The sequence below is a fragment of the Lepidochelys kempii genome, chromosome 4 (genome assembly GCF_965140285.1).
Source record: "Lepidochelys kempii isolate rLepKem1 chromosome 4, rLepKem1.hap1, whole genome shotgun sequence".
Classification (NCBI taxonomy): Eukaryota; Metazoa; Chordata; order Testudines; family Cheloniidae; genus Lepidochelys; species Lepidochelys kempii.
This window is the reverse complement of record NC_136383.1, coordinates 119,079,466-119,097,470: the sequence shown is the minus strand read 5'-3', so window position 1 is coordinate 119,097,470 and position 18,005 is coordinate 119,079,466. Positions and strand designations below refer to the sequence as shown.

The 18,005-nt window shown below is 42.9% G+C and overlaps 1 protein-coding gene across 14 annotated transcripts in view; it reads left to right on the top strand.

Moving 5' to 3' along the window:
* The window catches only part of ABLIM2 (actin binding LIM protein family member 2), a 217,581-nt gene that overhangs the window by 59,050 nt on the left and 140,526 nt on the right, over positions 1 to 18,005 (top strand). For all 14 annotated transcript variants that reach the window (XR_012158735.2, XM_073342610.2, XM_073342609.2 and 11 more), the window contains exon 3: positions 15,136 to 15,319. Coding sequence is in view for 13 of the 14 variants with exons in the window: in XM_073342610.2 (XP_073198711.1) it covers positions 15,136 to 15,319 (184 nt within the window). In the remaining variant the exon portion in view is untranslated. The remainder of the gene's footprint in view (positions 1 to 15,135; positions 15,320 to 18,005) is intronic.

Below are 18,005 nucleotides of genomic sequence, written 5' to 3'. Positions count from 1 at the left end.
TTATATCTATTTAGGTCTTTTAATCTTTCCTCATAAATCAAATTTCATGATAATTTTGTTGCTTGTTTGTGAACTCCTTCCAATTCATTGACATCTTTCTGGTGTCTAGTTTTTCAGAACTGTAGACAGTATTCTAATGCAGACTTACCACTTCAGTATGGGATGGAAGGTAAAGGAACCGTTGGCTATAGGTAGCACAGGCTAAATAAATAAATAAATAAATAAACTTTACACAAGTTGTTAGGCCAACTTCGAGTGGTCATTTTTAATAACGTGACAAACTCAGTGGATGAAGGGAACACAATAGACTTGTTAGGATTTAATAAAGCATCTGATAACATTACTCACAAAATCATACCTGAAAAAGCTCATTCAGGTAGCTTTGGACACGAACACTGTCATGAAGATTGTAAACTAGCTAAAAGCCCACGAACAAAGGGTATAACTGAATCTATACTGAGTTTAGGGGAGGTGTGCAATGAGGTACAGCATGGTCTTATCGAACTACTTTTTTTAATGGCAGATGATGTTACATTGGGAGGAGTTACAGTTACTTGTGAGCACATAAGTGATATATAGAACCAATGTATTTGATAGAGTGTTAGTTGTGGGCAAGGGAGGGTAGGAGGTTTGAGTGGGGTGGAATGAGGTATATTCTGCTGCCTGGCTTACTAGCTATCAAAACAATTGAATGTAGTATCATATTGCTACATGTTATCCTTATGTGGATTGTGAGTTTCATAAATTATCCAGGTGCCAACAGCTTGCTTATAGACGTCTTTTGTTTGAAATGACACATATAAATATATAAAAATAATAAAACTGGCACCAAAGGTTCAAAGTCCCACCCTGTCTCTGTCAAGTTCCCCAGATAAAGCTCCGCTATGTTCCAAAACAGAGAGAAGTGTCAAGAAGATAGGGTGGAAAAGCTAATAATCAGTTAATGATTTCTCCGACTTAAAACTGTGAGGAAACAGATCCAGGTTAAAGATAATAACAACAATGCTATGAATGCCAGGAACTCTCAGTAAAATCAGTGGTGTCAGTAATATGTTCCAGACTGATGTACTGAAGATGCAGCAGCATCTTTTGTAGACCAAGTAAAAAATCTAATTTCTGCAACTCAGCCTATCAGTCTGGAACTACGGAACATCTGTCTACATGTCCCTTGCACTGGGCCCAGTACCTAAGTCTTTACTCTGTTTTTACTCCGACAGAGTCCCATTCAAGTCAGTTTTAATAAAAGGATAATCATAACAGGATTTAAACTTTGTGCCATTGAAATATAAGGCAATGCTGTTTTCTTTAGGCTGTAAATCCTTTGGTTAACAGCTATGAGAATGCTGTTTTATTTTTTTCATTAAAGCAGTAGAAAAATATGAAAGAGAACGACAAAACATGATAAAATATTGACTATTACGGCTATATCCGTTTTCTAGTTCACTCCTAGGGCATCTGTCACAATAGCTTTTCATACGGTATGTGATGTTAGAGAAATTCTGGTCCTCTGGGCCAACTGCAGGACAGATTGTTAAAGAACAGGGCACAGACACCAAATTGGTTTTGAGTTCTAACACTTAGATTTCACCAACCAACTGTACCAAGTGCAAACTCCTGAAGCACTTTAACAGCCTTAACATGGAGTCACAGACAGTCCCCTTGGGTACTCCAGTCTGTCTTGCCCCCGGGGTGAGTGTATCTCTGTGGTAGGTGATCCCTTACACCAAGAATCACAGCAATATTCAGGTTACTCCTAATCCCAAAGGACCAGTCACTTACTGCAGGTCAGTTGCATTTCAGGTCTCACACCAGAGACAATGCTTTTAGCCAATTCTATGATACACTATATGAAGATTTATTAAATAGGAAAAGGAAATTAGAGAGTTATTTACAAGGTTAAAGCAAGCAAACACAGATACACAATTGAGTTACAGTCTTAGGTTTTCAAACGTCTATCGGCTTCTATAATCATCAAGCTCTATTTGTCTTTTTGGGCTAACCCAGGCTAAGCAGCTGGGGAATCTCTTGTTTATGCCTAGAAGCAGCTTGCTGACCCAGCATCTCCAAGCAGCACAGAGATACCTAGTTGCATTTTATCCCCCTCCTGCTATGTGATGTGAGGTGCAAACTCATCTGATGGGATGAGTTCACTTGCATGACTCCTGTTTACAGGGAGCAGAGCAGAACAACAATAAGTTTTAAGTCCTTTTGTTGACAATTCCTCAATCCAGATGTGGGGATTTCCAGCTGTAAGAACCACTCATAGCCTGTCTGGTATTGATGGGTCTCCTCCTTCAGAAGGGGCATAATTTCTGTTGAAGAGCAGCTCTTCACACTAATTAATATCCCTCTTCAGTATGGCGATTCACACAGTCACAAAGGCTCACAATACAACCGTTCAAATATTACATTACAACATGGAGCACAGATATTACAAGTAGGATTAAAGCATGCAGCATCTCACGAGCATTCAAATGAATCTAAACACTAAATTCTTTCTCATAATTCTAATACCTATTTTATCAATATCCACCCACAAGTGAGCCAGACAAATGACAGCTATGTATCTGTTTGTGTCCAGCTGAGACACGGGGACCTTGGCATGAGCTGGCACTTGGCCTGCCAGTGTCATGGTGCCATTACAGTACCCCGGACAACTTAAGTTTGATCCCATACAGATAATAAAGATAGGGATCATCTTTATTTTGGCTCTCAATGTTTATGGTATGATATCTTTCTAACAATTACAGCATAACATTGAACTGCATCAAGCATTACTATTTAGGAAATTGTTCAGGTGCATATACAAGCCCAATGTATCCGTGGTGCACAGAAAATTTGGTGATGACTGGCATAGATTTGACTATAAATTAAAAAGAAACAGAGGGCGTGACTCTTCTGCTTTAAATGATCAGCTCTAGCATGCTGTGGAAGGAACAAATCCACACAACTTCCATGAACGCTGCTCTGTAAACTTACAGTGGCTGTGTGTGGAGTCCTGCCGTTTCCCTACCAAATAAATAGGGCCATGCAAAACCCTACTATAAAGTTACACAGATGTAAGTGGAATGTGCTGTGCATTGTTTCGCTGTCCTTAGCCAGGTTTCAGTCAAAGACAAGGCAGTGAGCTTCCAGCCTGAACCTCAGATGTGGAAAAACAAGGCTGCTATACAGGATCAGCTTTACCATATATCCACCCATCTTTTCTTTAGGTCTTGCTGCTCAATCTTTAATCAAAACCTATTGGACCCTGGATTGCTGTCGTGCTGTATGTGCCTTGGAAACAGTAGCTCTGCTCCTCCATGGTGAAATAGTCCGCTCTTTTGTATATGCATCCTCCTAGGTATTTATCCTTGCACGCTGGGTTTAACTGATCAAAGTGGGTTAGATCGTCAACTTGTGTAAATTGGTGTAGCTCTGTAAGCCAGTGTGCCTGTTTCACATTTGCACTAATGCCTCCTTTATACAACTGTGGCAGTGAAAAGGGGGTCTTGGAGTGGGTATTCATTACAGCTTCACCCATGTTAAGGCCCCTTTAACGTGACTGGAGTGATGGAAAGCACCCTTAGTGTAAATGGGAATTGGAGCCAATGATTTTAACTGCATTGGATTCAGATGAGAAGATGGGCAGAGCTAGGATAGAGAGTATTCACTAGAGAAGGAAATAATTAGAAGGTATCTGTAACTTGGTAACAGGGCGTAGTTTGTTTATGACATCAAACCCATCTGCTGGGCTATAAATAAGCATGTTAAAAGCTCCCATGTGAAATGTGAGGGATTTGCATTTGAACATAGTGTAAAACCAAAGAGTCTCAGGTTGCAGGAGAGGAGCCATTTACAAAAAACTTGAAAGTAAGATTAAAGCCCAAAACAAAGTTAACAAAGCAGGTGTGGTTCATTACCTTGCATTCTTGGTGACTGCCATGGAATATCCGTAACTGCTGTTGTTCCATAGACAACACCAGCAGTATGTTCATCACTGGCTAAATCCTTCGGGCCCTGTAGGGCCCCGAACGTGTTAAATAGATATACCAGGAATAAGTGAGCAGTGGACATGGCACTCTCACAATCTGTCTTGAAGAGTTTAGTGGCTTTGGGCCTGATTTACCACTCTGTCGCACCAGATTTACAGTGGTGTGACTCTGTTAATTGATTTCATTGGAGTCATGCCAGTGTAAAACTGATGTAATACAGTGGTCAATCAGATCCTGTGCTGGGATTTTCAGATCATTTTTAGACCATAGCTTTTTAAAAATTCTATAATGTATATCAGGCTGAAAGCTTATTTATTTCTCTGATTTGCCTTGTTTCTTTCCTACCTTCACCTTCTTTGTCATAAGTTTTCTTTACTAGTGCACAAGTAATTGTTGATGATGATTAGGTACAGCGTTCAATATAGAGCCCAGCAAATTCTAGTCATTACTCAAGTAATATCACAAAACTCCTGATCTGCCAAGCACTTAAGCATTTGCTTAACTTTTAACACATAAATAGTCCAATTCAAATCCAACTGAAAATTAAACACATGCTTCAGTGGCTTGCTGGACTGGGACAATGGACTATGTGTAAAACTTTCATAGGTAAATACATAAAAAAATAAGAATGTCCATACTAGGTCAGACCAATGGTCCATTTAGCCCAGTATGCTGTCTTCTGACAGTGGCCAATGCCAGATGGTTCAGAGGAAGTGAACAAAACAGGGCAATTTATCGAGTGATCTGTCCCCTGTCATCCAGTCCCAGCTTCTAGCTGTCAGAGGTTTAGGAACATCCAGAGCAAGGGGTTGCGTCCGTGACCGTCTTGGCTGATAGCCATTGATGGACCTATCCTCCATGACTTATTTAATCCTTTTTTAAACCCAAGTATACTTTTAGCCTTCAACATCCCCTGGCAATGAGTTCCGCAGGTTGACTGTGCATTGTCTGAAGAAGTGCTTCCTTGTGTTTGTTTTAAGCCTACTGCCTATTAATTTCAATGGGTGACTCCTAGTTCTTGTGTTATATGAAGGGGTAAATAGCACTTTTTCTCCACACCATTCATGATTTTATAGTCCTCCATCATATCCCTCCACAGTAGTCATTTTCCAAGCTGAACAGTCTGTCTTTTTAGTCTCCCTTCATACAGAAGCTGTTCCATAACCCTAATCACTTTTGTTGCCCTTCTCTGTCCTTTTTCCAATTCTGATGTATCTTTTTTGAGATGGGGCAACCAGAACTGTAGACAGTATTAAAGGTGTGGGCATACCATGGATTATTATAGTGGCATTATGATATTTTCTGTCTTATTATCTATCCCTTACCTAATGCTTCGTAATATTCTGTTAGCGTTTTGACTGCTGGCCCTTTGAGCAGATGTTTTCAAAGAACTGTCCACTTATGTGTCTCTTCATTCTATTCCTTACTACAGTTTCAATTTGCCTAATACTAAAGTTAGGTTTACTGGCCTGTAATTGTCAGGATCATGTCTGGAGCCTTTTTAAAAAATCTGTGTCACATTAGCTATCCTCCAGTCATCTGGAATGGAGGCTGATTTTAATTAATAGGTTGCATACCACAATTAGCAGTTCTGCAATTTCATATCTGAGTTCCTTGAGAACTCTAGGGTGAATACCGTCAGGCCTGGGTGGCGGTATCAAAGGCAAGGGAAGGCTCAGCCTACCCAAACTGCCTGCGTGGCCCTGGCCACGCTCCACCTCCAGACCCCCTCCTCTTCCCGCCATGGTTCTTCTTTCCCATGTGGCGAGCCCTGGGCCAGTGGCACCAGAACATGGGGAAGGGCCAGGGGGCCATAGCCCTCCTACTTTTTGAAAGTGAAGAGGCCTGACCTGTCCACTTTTCGTCGGGGCAGACCCCGCCCGCTTCCCCTTCTCTTCCCCCTGAGGGCTCACCCCCAGGCCAGGCCAGCATGGAGCCTGGCTGGGGAGCCTGGGCAGCTTTGGGGAGCCGCGGCGGACCCTCCACCTGCCCAGGGTGTGGGGGGGCTGAAAGCAGCCCCTTGCTCATGTCCCCACCCCTTGGATTCCCCAGTCTCCTGGGGCAGGAGGAGGGTCTGTGACTCCATGCCAGCTGTCCATGCAGCTCTTCCCGACCTCGCTCCGGCCGGGGGGAAGGGCCTCGGAGCTACAGCCCGGTGATGGTAAGAGCCGTGCAGTTGTGGGACATGGGACGGGGGCTGCTCTGGCCCCCCACATCGCGGGCAGGTGGAGGGTCTGCGGTGGTTCCCCACAGCTGCCCACCTGGCTCTTACCATGGCTGGGCGGTGGAGCCGGGTCAGGAGAGCTGCATTGGCAGCTGTGGGGAGCCTGGGTCCCTCCACCTGCTGTGGGGGGGGGGGGACCTGGGACACGGGCAGTGGGCTACCTTTGCCTCCACCTCTGGTGGGGGCCCCCTGCTCCTCCCCACTTTTGGGAGGGTTCTGGCACCCTTCCCCTGGGCTGGGGCTAGTGGGGGCCGGCCTGCAGCCAGGAGCTCTCGGCGGTTGAAACCGGTGCTTGCGCTGCCCGCCCACCTGGCGCACCGGGGCTGGGGGCCGTGCTGCCCACCCACCCGGCACTCCGGGGTTGGGGCGGGTGCACTGCGGTGCTGGGGGAGGCTCTGGGCTCCAGCCGGGGAAGGGGGGCAGGAGGGGTAGGGCCCTGGGCTGAAGGTGTGGGCCAGCCAGGAGCTAGCCTCCCCAAGACTGCTGGTCACTCACTGCCCATGCCATCAGGTTCTGGTGATATATTACTGTTTAATTTATCAGTTTGTTACAAAGCCTCTACTATTGGCACCTCAATCTGGGACAGTTCCTCTGACCTGTCACCTAAGAAGAATGACTCAGGTGTGGGAATCTCCCTTGTATCCTCTGCAGTGAAGATCGATGTAAAGAATTCATGTAGCTTCTCTGCAACAGCCTTGTCTTTCCTGGTCGCTCCTTTAGCATCTCAATCATCTAATGACCCCACTGATTATTTGGCCCATGTGCTTGAGGGCCAGATTTTTAAAGGTAGTTAGTTTCCTAAAAATGCAGGTAGGTGCCTAGTGGGGTTTTCAAGAGCATCTAACCTTGTTTGCAAGGGGAGTTAGGTGCCTAGCCTGTGTAGGAGCTCTTGAATATCCAATAGGTATCTATCTGCATCTTTAGGTGTCTACATCCCTTTGCAAATCTGGCCTTTAGTCCCTGAGGGTGGATCTACACTGGAAAAAATATACCCTACAGTTGCGAGTCTCAGAATCTGAGTCAATTGACTCAGGCTTGCGGGCTTGTGTTACGGGGCTAAAAATAGCAGGGTAGAATTTACTACTCAGGCTGGATGCTGGCCTCTGAGACCTTCCTCCATCACCAGCTTTCAGAGCCTAATTTAACTCGAGGAGGAACATGTACATTACTACGTTTAGCCCCATAGTGTGAGCCTGAGACAGTTGACCTGGACTCTAAGACTCACTGCCAAAGCGGGGGTTTGGCAGTGAGTCACTTCAAAATGAAAAGTCCAAGATTGTTTTTTGAGCTGGCTGGTTTGTAAAAAAACAGAGAGGAATAGCGAGAGGAATGGATATCTGTTATAATCCCCAACCAGTCCCTCGTTGCCGACCCCACAATTTGCCCGCCTGGTTTTGACCTGCCCTGTCGCCAATGGTCCCTGTCGAACAGGTTCCGGACCTGGCAAGGTCTCTGTGCAGTCAACCAGTATCGCTGGGGCCTTCGTGACAGCCCTTTGTGCAGCTGCGGTGCAACACAGCCGATGACATACATTGTCAAGGAATGCCTGCTAACTAGGGTCAGCGGTGGCCTAGAAGAACTGCACCACACCAATGAAGATGCCATCGTTTGGCTAGACAACTATGCACACGAAAAATAAATGTAAAAAAAAACTATAATGAGAAATGTTGCTATGTTTTTACCAACATTTGACAAGCATTGACCGGTGGTTGATGTTTTTTGAAAATACATATTCATATTTTGACCAGTGCTAATAGGTTTCTTGTTGGAGGTCATTTTATCTGAAGTTAAAAGATCCTGTGGTACCATGGAAGTTTTACTAGACTTGGAGCTGAAGTACTGTGTATAAATAGCTCGTAAATGACAAGATACCAGAATTAATGTTTCCATTCACTAGGAGGTGAAGAATCTTCGTGTGGCTGACAATATATTCCTTAGAGAACCCCCCGGTCATTAAATTATTTTTAATTTTTCTTCTACATTTATCGTCTTCTCTAATTAGTCTCCTCTGTTGTTTGGGGGCATAAAGAACATTCTGCAACTTCTCAAATGTCTTGATCAAATATCACTTATCATATAGCTATTCTAGCTGGCGCTTTGTTAAAGGGGGCATACACTTCACCTAGAGTCTGCTGGATTGAATTTTAAGAACACCTGCTGCATAAATTTGTGTGATTAATAAAATGCAAAGGGGAGGGTGGGGCTTGCAGTGTAACTATATGTGGGAAAAGACTATCTGCTTGAAAGCAGAATCCAAACATTTTATTCTTTGAAATTCACAAATGGATTAGTTTAATTTTAAGAGGTAAAGTTTCTGTTTTGATAGGGTTTTTCTTATAACTTCCTTAGTTTCCTGTTAAATGTGCATCAAAAGGTGTATAGCAAAACTACGGTTGCTTAATGTAGTCTTCTAAACTTCTACACACTTCATAAAATGAGAAGCATACACATCTCTCCTTAATCTTTCACTGTCTAGCTTTTAGCTTATGTTACATCTTCTTGGTCCATGATGGAGGTTTGAACCTTCATTATAGTAAATTAAACACATATAGAACAGTGGGTGGGATTTTCAAAAGAACTCAGACTTGGCCCAACTCTTCTCCCATTGGAATCAATGGTGTAAAACTCACTGACTTTGTGGGAAGTAGAATCATAGAATCATAGAATAACAGAGTTGGAAGGGACCTCAGGAGGTCGTCTAGTCCAACTCCCTGTTCAAAGCAGGACCAATCCCCAACTAAATCATCCCAGCTGGGGCTTTGTCAAGCCTGACCTTAAAAATATCTAAGGAAGGAGATTCCACTACCTCCCTAGGTAAAGCATTCCAGTGTTTCACCACCCTCCTAGTGAAAAAGTTTTTCCTAATATCCAACCTAAACCTCCCCCACTGCAACTTGAGACCATTACTCCTTGTTCTGTCATTAGCTACCACTGAGAACAGGCTAGATCCATCCTCTTTGGAACCCCCTTTCAGGTAGTTGAAAGCAGCTATCAAATCCCCCCTCATTCTTTTCTTCCGCAGACTAAACAATCCCAGTTCCCTCAGCCTCTCCTCATAAGTCATGTGTTCCAGTCCCCTAATCATTTTTGTTGCCCTCCACTGGACGTTTTCCAGTTTTTCCACATCCTTCTTGTAGTGTGGGGCCCAAAACTGGACACAGTACTCCAGATGAGGCCTCACCAGTGTTGAATAGAGGGGAATGATCACGTCCCTCGATCTGCTGGCAATGCCCCCACGTATACATCCCAAAATGCCATTGGCCTTCTTGGCAACAAGGGCACACTGTTAACTCATATCCAGCTTCTCGTCCACTGTAACCCCTAGGTCCTTTTCTGCAGAACTGCTGCCTAGCCATTCGGTCCCTAGTCTGTAGCGGTTCATGGGATTCTTCCATCCTAAATGCAGGACTCTGCACTTCTCCTTGTTGAACCTCATCAGATTTCTTTTGGCCCAATCCTCTAATTTGTCTAGGTCCCTCTGTATCCTATCCCTACCCTCCAGCGTATCTACCTCTACTCACAGTTTAGTGTCATCTGCAAACTTGCTGAGGGTGCAATCCACACCATCCTCCAGATCATTTATGAAGATATTGAACAAAACCGGCCCCAGAACCGACCCTTGGGACACTCCACTTGATACCAGCTGCCAGCTAGACATGCAGCCATTGATCACTACCCGTTGAGCCTGACAATCTAGCCAACTTTCTATTCACCTTATAGTCCATTCATCTAGCCCATACTTCTTTAACTTGCTGGCAAGAATACTGTGGGAGACCATGTCAAAAGCTTTGCTAAAGTCAAGGAACAACACATCCACTGCTTTCCCCTCATCTACAGAGCCAGTTATCTCGTCATAGAAGGCAATTAGATTAGTCAGGCATGACTTGCCTTTGGTGAATCCATGCTGACTGTTCCTGATCACTTTCCTCTCCTCTAAGTGCTTCAGAATTGAAGTAGTTAGGATAGTGGTGAGTTCTTTTAAATATCACACCCATTATTGCTAAGTAATGATAAGAGTTGGGTGGAAATGCACAAATTCAAAGACATTAAAATTTCTTGCTGATCTAAGATAAGCTTTAAATACACAGGGCCAAATTTAGCCCTCAGTTAGATGTGTGCAATCCCACTGAAATTAGGTCCCTTGGTTCAGATGAATCATTCAAGTTCTGCTTTTGAGAGTCAGATTTTCCAATCAGCTAAGGCCACTTTAGATTCTATTGAATGCTTGTGAGTTGCTGCCTGCTCTAATCTTACTTGTCATGTCTGTTCCATGTTGTACTGTAATATTTGAGCGGTTGTGTTGTGATCCTCTGTGATTGTGTAAATTGCCATGCAGAAGAGGGATATTAGTGTGAAGAGCTGCTCTTCTACAGAAATTGGTACACCCCTTCTGACCCATCAATGCCAGAGATAGCCAATTCTGTTTATATACAGCTTAACTCTCTGCCTACATCAGGTTTCTCCTCCCAGCCATATCCCTATAGCTTGGGGCAGAGTGTGATTGGGTCTATGGGGAAGGGGCGTGATAGAGTGAAGAAAGAAGGCGATGAGAGAACTGCTCAACAAAAGCCACCACCTCTCAGTAGATCCATTATTTGCCACTTTTTTCTGGGAATCATTGACACAATGGACCATCTGTCATGTCAGTGTATAGTTAGAGCGAGTCTTTAGTTTGCAGATCTTTTACTGTGTTGTAACTGGGTACACAAAACTTCTTTCATGAAAAATTAATCTGTGGAATGGTATATGACTGCAATATTTCCTTTCTAAAGGCTAAAACCATGATTAGATTACAGAACTGTAAAATTCAACACCTGGACGCACAACACTTTGTTTTTAAATTCTTTTTAGCTCCTTTGTAAATTACAAATTGCCATTGTTTGTTTTGGTTTTAAAGCAAGAAAGCAATCCTGAATGGAGGCCAGATTTTTATATTTTTTCCCCAGTGGGCTGTTGCAGCAGCCTAGAATAGTCAGTGTGCAATGTGCTCTGACTACATGCTCTCCCCGCTTCCCTTCCAATATACCCAGTGTGCTGCATGGGAGGGGCTTGTGTAGGGCTATAACACTGTCCTTGAGCCACTGGGAAATCCTCTTTGTTCTGGGGGAAATTTTGCAGTGCCGTTCAATAGAGCCGGCCTACAAGGTACACAGGAAACACACAAATCAGCTCTCAGAGTAACAGCCGTGTTAGTCTGTATTCGCAAAAAGAAAAGGAGGACTTGTGGCACCTTAGAGACTAACCAATTTATTAGAGCATAAGCTTTTGTGAGCTACAGCTCACTTCTTCAGATGCATATCGTGGAAACTGCAGCAGGCTTTATATATACACAGAGAATATGAAACAATACCTATTCCCACCCCACTGTCCTGCTGGTAATAGCTTATCTAAAGTGATTTCCAGCACAAATCCAGGTTTTCTCACCCTCCACCCCCCCACACAAATTCACTCTCCTGCTGGTGATAGCCCATCCAAAGTGATAACTCTTTACACAATGTGCATGACAATTAAGCTGGGCTATTTCCTGCATAAATCCAGGTTCTCACATCCCCCCCACCCCCATACACACACAAACTCACTCTCCTGCTGGTAATAGCTCATCCAAACTGACCACTCTTCAAGTTAAAATCCAAGTTAAACCAGAACATCTGGGGGGGGAGGGTAGGAAAAAACAAGAGGAAACAGGCTACCTTGCATAATGACTTAGCCACTCCAAGTCTCTATTTAAGCCTAAATTAATAGTATCCAATTTGCAAATGAATTCCAATTCAGCAGTTTCTCGCTGGAGTCTGGATTTGAAGTTTTTTTGTTTTAAGATAGCGACCTTCATGTCTGTGATCGTGTGACCAGAGAGATTGAAGTGTTCTCCGACTGGTTTATGAATGTTATAATTCTTGACATCTGATTTGTGTCCATTTATTCTTTTACGTAGAGACTGTCCAGTTTGACCAATGTACATGGCAGAGGGGCATTGCTGGCACATGATGGCATATATCACATTGGTGGATGTGCAGGTGAACGAGCCTCTGATAGTGTGGCTGATGTTATTAGGCCCTGTGATGGTGTCCCCTGAATAGATATGTGGGCACAGTTGGCAACGGGCTTTGTTGCAAGGATAAGTTCCTGGGTTAGTGGTTCTGTTGTGTGGTATGTGGTTGTTGGTGAGTATTTGCTTCAGGTTGCGGGGCTGTCTGTAGGCAAGGACTGGCCTGTCTCCCAAGATTTGTGAGAGTGTTGGGTCATCCTTTAGGATAGGTTGTAGATCCTTAATAATGCGTTGGAGGGGTTTTAGTTGGGGGCTGAAGGTGACGGCTAGTGGCGTTCTGTTATTTTCTTTGTTAGGCCTGTCCTGTAGTAGGTAACTTCTGGGAACTCTTCTGGCTCTATCAATCTGTTTCTTTACTTCTGCAGGTGGGTATTGTAGTTGTAAGAAAGCTTGACAGAGATCTTGTAGGTGTTTGTCTCTGTCTGAGGGGTTGGAGCAAATGCGGTTGTATCGCAGAGCTTGGCTGTAGACGATGGATCGTGTGGTGTGGTCAGGGTGAAAGCTGGAGGCATGCAGGTAGGAATAGCGGTCAGTAGGTTTCCGGTATAGGGTGGTATTTATGTGACCATTGTTTATTAGCACTGTAGTGTCCAGGAAGTGGACAAATCAGCTCTTCTTTTACACTAGGGCACCTGAGTCTTAGACTCTTTGTGAATTTCACAAGACCTTCCTCAACCACTAAGATAAGGTATTGAGGGAAGAGTAGCAGCCGTGTTAGTCTGTATCCACAAAAAGAAAAGGAGTACTTGTAGCACCATAAATAACAAATTTATTTGAGCATAAGCTTTCGTGAGCTACAGCTCACTTCATCTTCTAGCAATTTTAAAATGTAACATTAGCGTCATTAATTTAAAAAAGTCCAGAACGGCAGTTCCTATTCACACCTTTAAATCCGTATTTGATTTATGCTTCTGTCACGCTACTGTATACATAACAGAAAGCTGATGTGTAGCTAGCCATGCGCTATTGCTCAAAAAATATGTTCAGGAGTGATACATACTTCTGAATGAACTTAAAAGTTAGAATGAGGATTTCATTGTTGACCTTAAGTGAGACAAAGAACAAGGCTAATGTAAATCAATCAATATACTGTAAATGCTGACTTAAAAATTAAGCCACACTGGATAGCTCTGCTGTTAATATTACATGCACACAACTCAGTGAAGTTTATGAGCATCACCTGCACTTTCCTTCTGTGGGCTGTGTGACTGGTAGCATTGCCTGGGTGACACACTTACCTCTTCCATCCTTCTTACATCTTGAATTTCAGCCTAATTTGACCTTGAACATTGTAGGTTATTGCAGGTACTGCTCCTAAAAGTAGTTCTTCCAGAAGTGGCATCAGAGCACGTGACAACAAGGATGCTGCGGTGACTCAAGATAGGTCTGACAGTCCTCCTAGCATAAGAACCAATTTGAACATCTCCCCTTTCTCTCAACCAAATCCAAGCCTTTTTGAAGGTTCAGAGCAGACATTCCTCTCTTCCTGTGATTTCAAGCAGACAGCTTTTGGCTCTCTCCTTCCCCTCCTCCCCTGTAACCTCAAAACATGATCCTGGCTCCGTCCCTGTTTGTACTGATGAACTGGCGGGAGCTCCTGAGGTTGCACATGCTTTTTGTTAGCAGGGCCAGCCTTAGGCTTTGCGAAGGAGAATCTCAGCTTGTTTTGTTTTTTTAAAAATGCCAGTCTCTAATCCTTTTCCCATGCAGTCGTAGCCATGGAAAGCTGAACTGATTGCTAGAGTTGCAAAAAAACAATCGGCTGGGCTCCACTTCTGCCGCAGGCGGTTTGGGGAAGGCTGGCCCTAAAGATCCCTCTCACGCACACGCTTTGTATGTAGTGTGTATCAGTTACATTGAGAGTGCCTTCCCAAGACGTCATCTTGCTCACTCTCCCCAATGTCCTTACACCATCCTTGTACACAGGAACACAGGAATTGCCGTACCACAGCAGACCAGTCGTCTATCCAGGTTGCTGTTCTGTCTCCGTCATTTGCCAGTACTGGATGCCTCATAGGAATCCTGTAATGGGCAGTTATGGAATAAACAATAGGAAAAGTTTCTAATCTCTAAATTACTGACTGGTTTTTGCTTTGGAGAATGAGGGTTTAAATCCCTTCCTTTTGTAAATCTTGTTGACGGCAATGGTGGGTGTTGCATGTGGTGGTCAAGGGGCATCTCCTAACAGCATCCCAAAGTAGCCCCTCATCTAGAGGCTTATCTCTCTGCACTCAGGCCATGTTTATGCTACAAAATTATGTTGACCTAATTTATGTCTGCATACAGCCACTGCAGTTATTAAACCACTTGTGTGTGGGCACAGTTGGCTCCTTGTGTTGGTGGTGCGTGTCCTCACCAGGAGTGCTTGCATCAGTTGTATTGTCAGTGTGGGGCATTGTGGGATGTCTCCTGAAAGTCAGTAACAGTTGATGTAAAAGTGCAGTGCCTACCATGACTCAACACCGCTCGGGGAGGTGCTGATACCAAATGGGCATAGAGAGGCATTTATGTCAGCAGAAGCCAAATTTAAGCGAAGACACTTCCACAGGTAGGTCAACACAAGGCAGCTTACATCGACCTAAACCTGGAGTGTAGACCAGGCCTCAGGCTCTCTGCTGTGATGTTAGTTTTTCTATATGGAATAAAACAAGCTTATTTAATGTAGATCACAGATGAAAACCATAAGCGTAGCAACCTTCTGACTCATTGGTGTCTTGTGTTCAGGAGCCCCAAATATTAAGATGCCTGTGCTTGAAGATCTGATATATATATATATATATAATATATATATATATATATATATGTGCTGATCGTGAATGAAGATTCATCTTATTATAGATACAGTTCCACTCTTTCAGTCCTCTAAATCTTTTCCATTTCTCTCCATGTAGCTTGTGGATGTGACCTGGCTCAAGGAGGATTTTTTGTGAGACAGGGAGACTACATCTGTACTTTGGACTATCAAAGACTCTATGGCACACGGTGCATCAGCTGTGATGAATTCATTGAGGGGGAAGTGGTTTCAGCACTGGGGAAAACCTACCACCCAGCCTGTTTTGTGTGTGCTCTTTGCAGGTATGTGTTCCAAATAAAAAAAATTATTTTTAGACTATAAAAAAGTATATTTTGAAAGAGACAAAAGCCAGGAATCCACGGGGAGGCTCATAAGCAAAACATCTTCCATAGGCCATCAAGGAGGTACCCCTCTTATTCATTTGGTTCTACCATTCTGCCCCCGTTACATTTATGGGGTTTTGAACTGAAATAGTTCAGCTTTTCTACACCATCTACTAGTGCTACTTAATAATTACTTAATTAATTATTGCAGCGACACTTTTAGAAGTGTTTACTAATTCCATGTGCCACAGTGTATCCAACTTTGAGATATCTTATTCCCAGTTTGCTGAGGTACTTGGGATCTGCAGCTGCTGTTGTAGTCAGACCTCTTTTCCCCAGACACGACTGCTGCCTGACCTCTCTGGTGTCCACTGGACTGCCCTAGAATGTCACTCTGCTGCAGTTACAGTTAACAGACTGTGAAAATCAATACATTAAAACGTATTTACGAAAGCAGATGAATACTCTCAGAAAATATGGAAATCAAAAATACACAGTGAAGTCTTGATCCTGCACACATTTAAACATGAGAGTAACGTTAAAAACGTGGGGTTCATATACCTGTGAGCAGAGAACAAGCACTGGTCTGTGTACCACCAGAACCTCCAAAATAGATGTTCAGTTGAACTTCAGTAGCCAAAAGGCCTAGTGCTGGCCCTCTTCGCAGTAGTGAGTTTTACTCATGAGTTCCATTGAGTTCAATGAGACTATCCACATGCATGTATTTGCAGGATCGGGACCTAACCCTGTAACTGAAGTTTTTTGTGGGCGGTGCTAGAGTAAGACTGATACTGAATTGTAGCTTGATTCCCTTTTGTGCAAATAACTAGATGCCTATATATCAATGGTTTAAGACTTTAGTGAGAACTTGTAAGAAATACCGTTTTATAATAACAATTCAAAGTAAATGGAAATACAGTATTATTCTTTACAACTAATTATGAACATTTACTGATAAGATAAGAACAGAGAAAGCCTTATGAAGAGAAAAAACAGAGAAAACCAGAACAAAAACAGGCAATAATATCAATCCAGATATAACTGAGCGGACAGATTAAAGCGAAGTCACTTTTAAAACCCTCCTTCCATTGAATCCTGTCTCTTTAGATTTATCTCATTTATCCCAAACCATATTCTCTTTGGAGACTGTAAATAAAAAGGACAAAAGGGAAAAAAAAAAACATCAGAAAAACTTAGAAAGAAACAATTTGTATCTCCAGTCTATTATTAGTAACATAAATAAGTTCAAAGGGTGGATGGAGGATATCACACATTTGCCCTGAGCCTTCTCAGTCTACACATACATTAATGGCTCCATCTATAAACAAACCTACTAGATACCAAATTTCTGGTGCCTTTCTTCTTGGCACCAGTGTTATTCAGACCCAGAGTCAATTAAGAAAAGAAGAAAAATTCCTTGAGATTATTTTCTCATCAAGTAGGATTGACTTCTGAATTAGGATTTTGTTAGGATTTTGTTTATAATTGAAACCTAAATTATTTACCAAGCTGTACTTAGCCCTTTATTGTGGTCTGGATATTTACGGTTCCAGCTGAAACAATTCCCTGAAAGTTCAGAATAAGCTTCTACAATGAGTAAACTACTTAACTTCTTGCTCCCTAACAAAGCAAACTGAACCACAGCACTGAGAAAACCATAAATATAATCTGCTACATAGATTACTATTAAATGCAGACATTCAAAAGTGGAATTGCTCTTTAAAACATCAGATCTCTACACGACAGTACTTCACCCAAATAAATTCTGTCAACCTCCCTGCTCAGTTCTTTATCTAGCATACCAAATGGTTGGATTAAAAAGGAGTCAAGGCAAAACGTTTATTTGGCTGAGCCTCCCAACTGCTATTGTCTCAACAACAGCGCAAGCTTGCTATAGTCTTCCCCTAGGATGGCACTTCACCTCATGTTGCCTCCATCCAATTCAGCCCTCCAAGTTGCAAGCAGGAATCAATTAGCCTTCACCGGCAAGGTTCTAGCATCTGCTTATCAAGTCGGCCAACAGAAGAACCCTGTCGTCCTGTTACATTAGAAATACCAGGCCAGATCCTCAGCTGGTGTAAATCAACATAGCTCCATATGGCCCAGTCTTTGCAAACCAGGCATGCTTTATACTTCCTGTAAGAAAGAGTGTCTTTATCAAAACACCAGGAGACTTTCTTCATCAATATTTGATTTTCTACTAAAGCTCAGTGAAAGTAATATGAAGTAGGCAATAAGTATAGTATATTCAAATAAAGATGGGTTTTGGTGTAAAAGAAAATGGCTGGAAATAGAATAATTTTTCAACAAGTTGATTCAGGGCCAGGATTTTAAAGTCATCTTTACCTTCAGAAAATCAGATCTCTTTTTAGAAGTCTGATTTTGAGGGCACGCTGCACTCCTTCAAGATGTGTTCAGCACATTCCAGGATTAGTCATCAAATAAACAGCTTTATAATCTGTGCTCTCTGTAACTGCTAAAGTGACACATATTGTTTTAATTGTTAATACGTTGAATAGCAAACCAATGATTTTTGAACCAACACTTCTAATAGTGGCACTTCCAACAGTGTTTTCTCAGCTTCAGAAAAGACAAGATTATAATAGCAAGCAGTGGGATGTGGAAGCATTTCACTCAAATATTT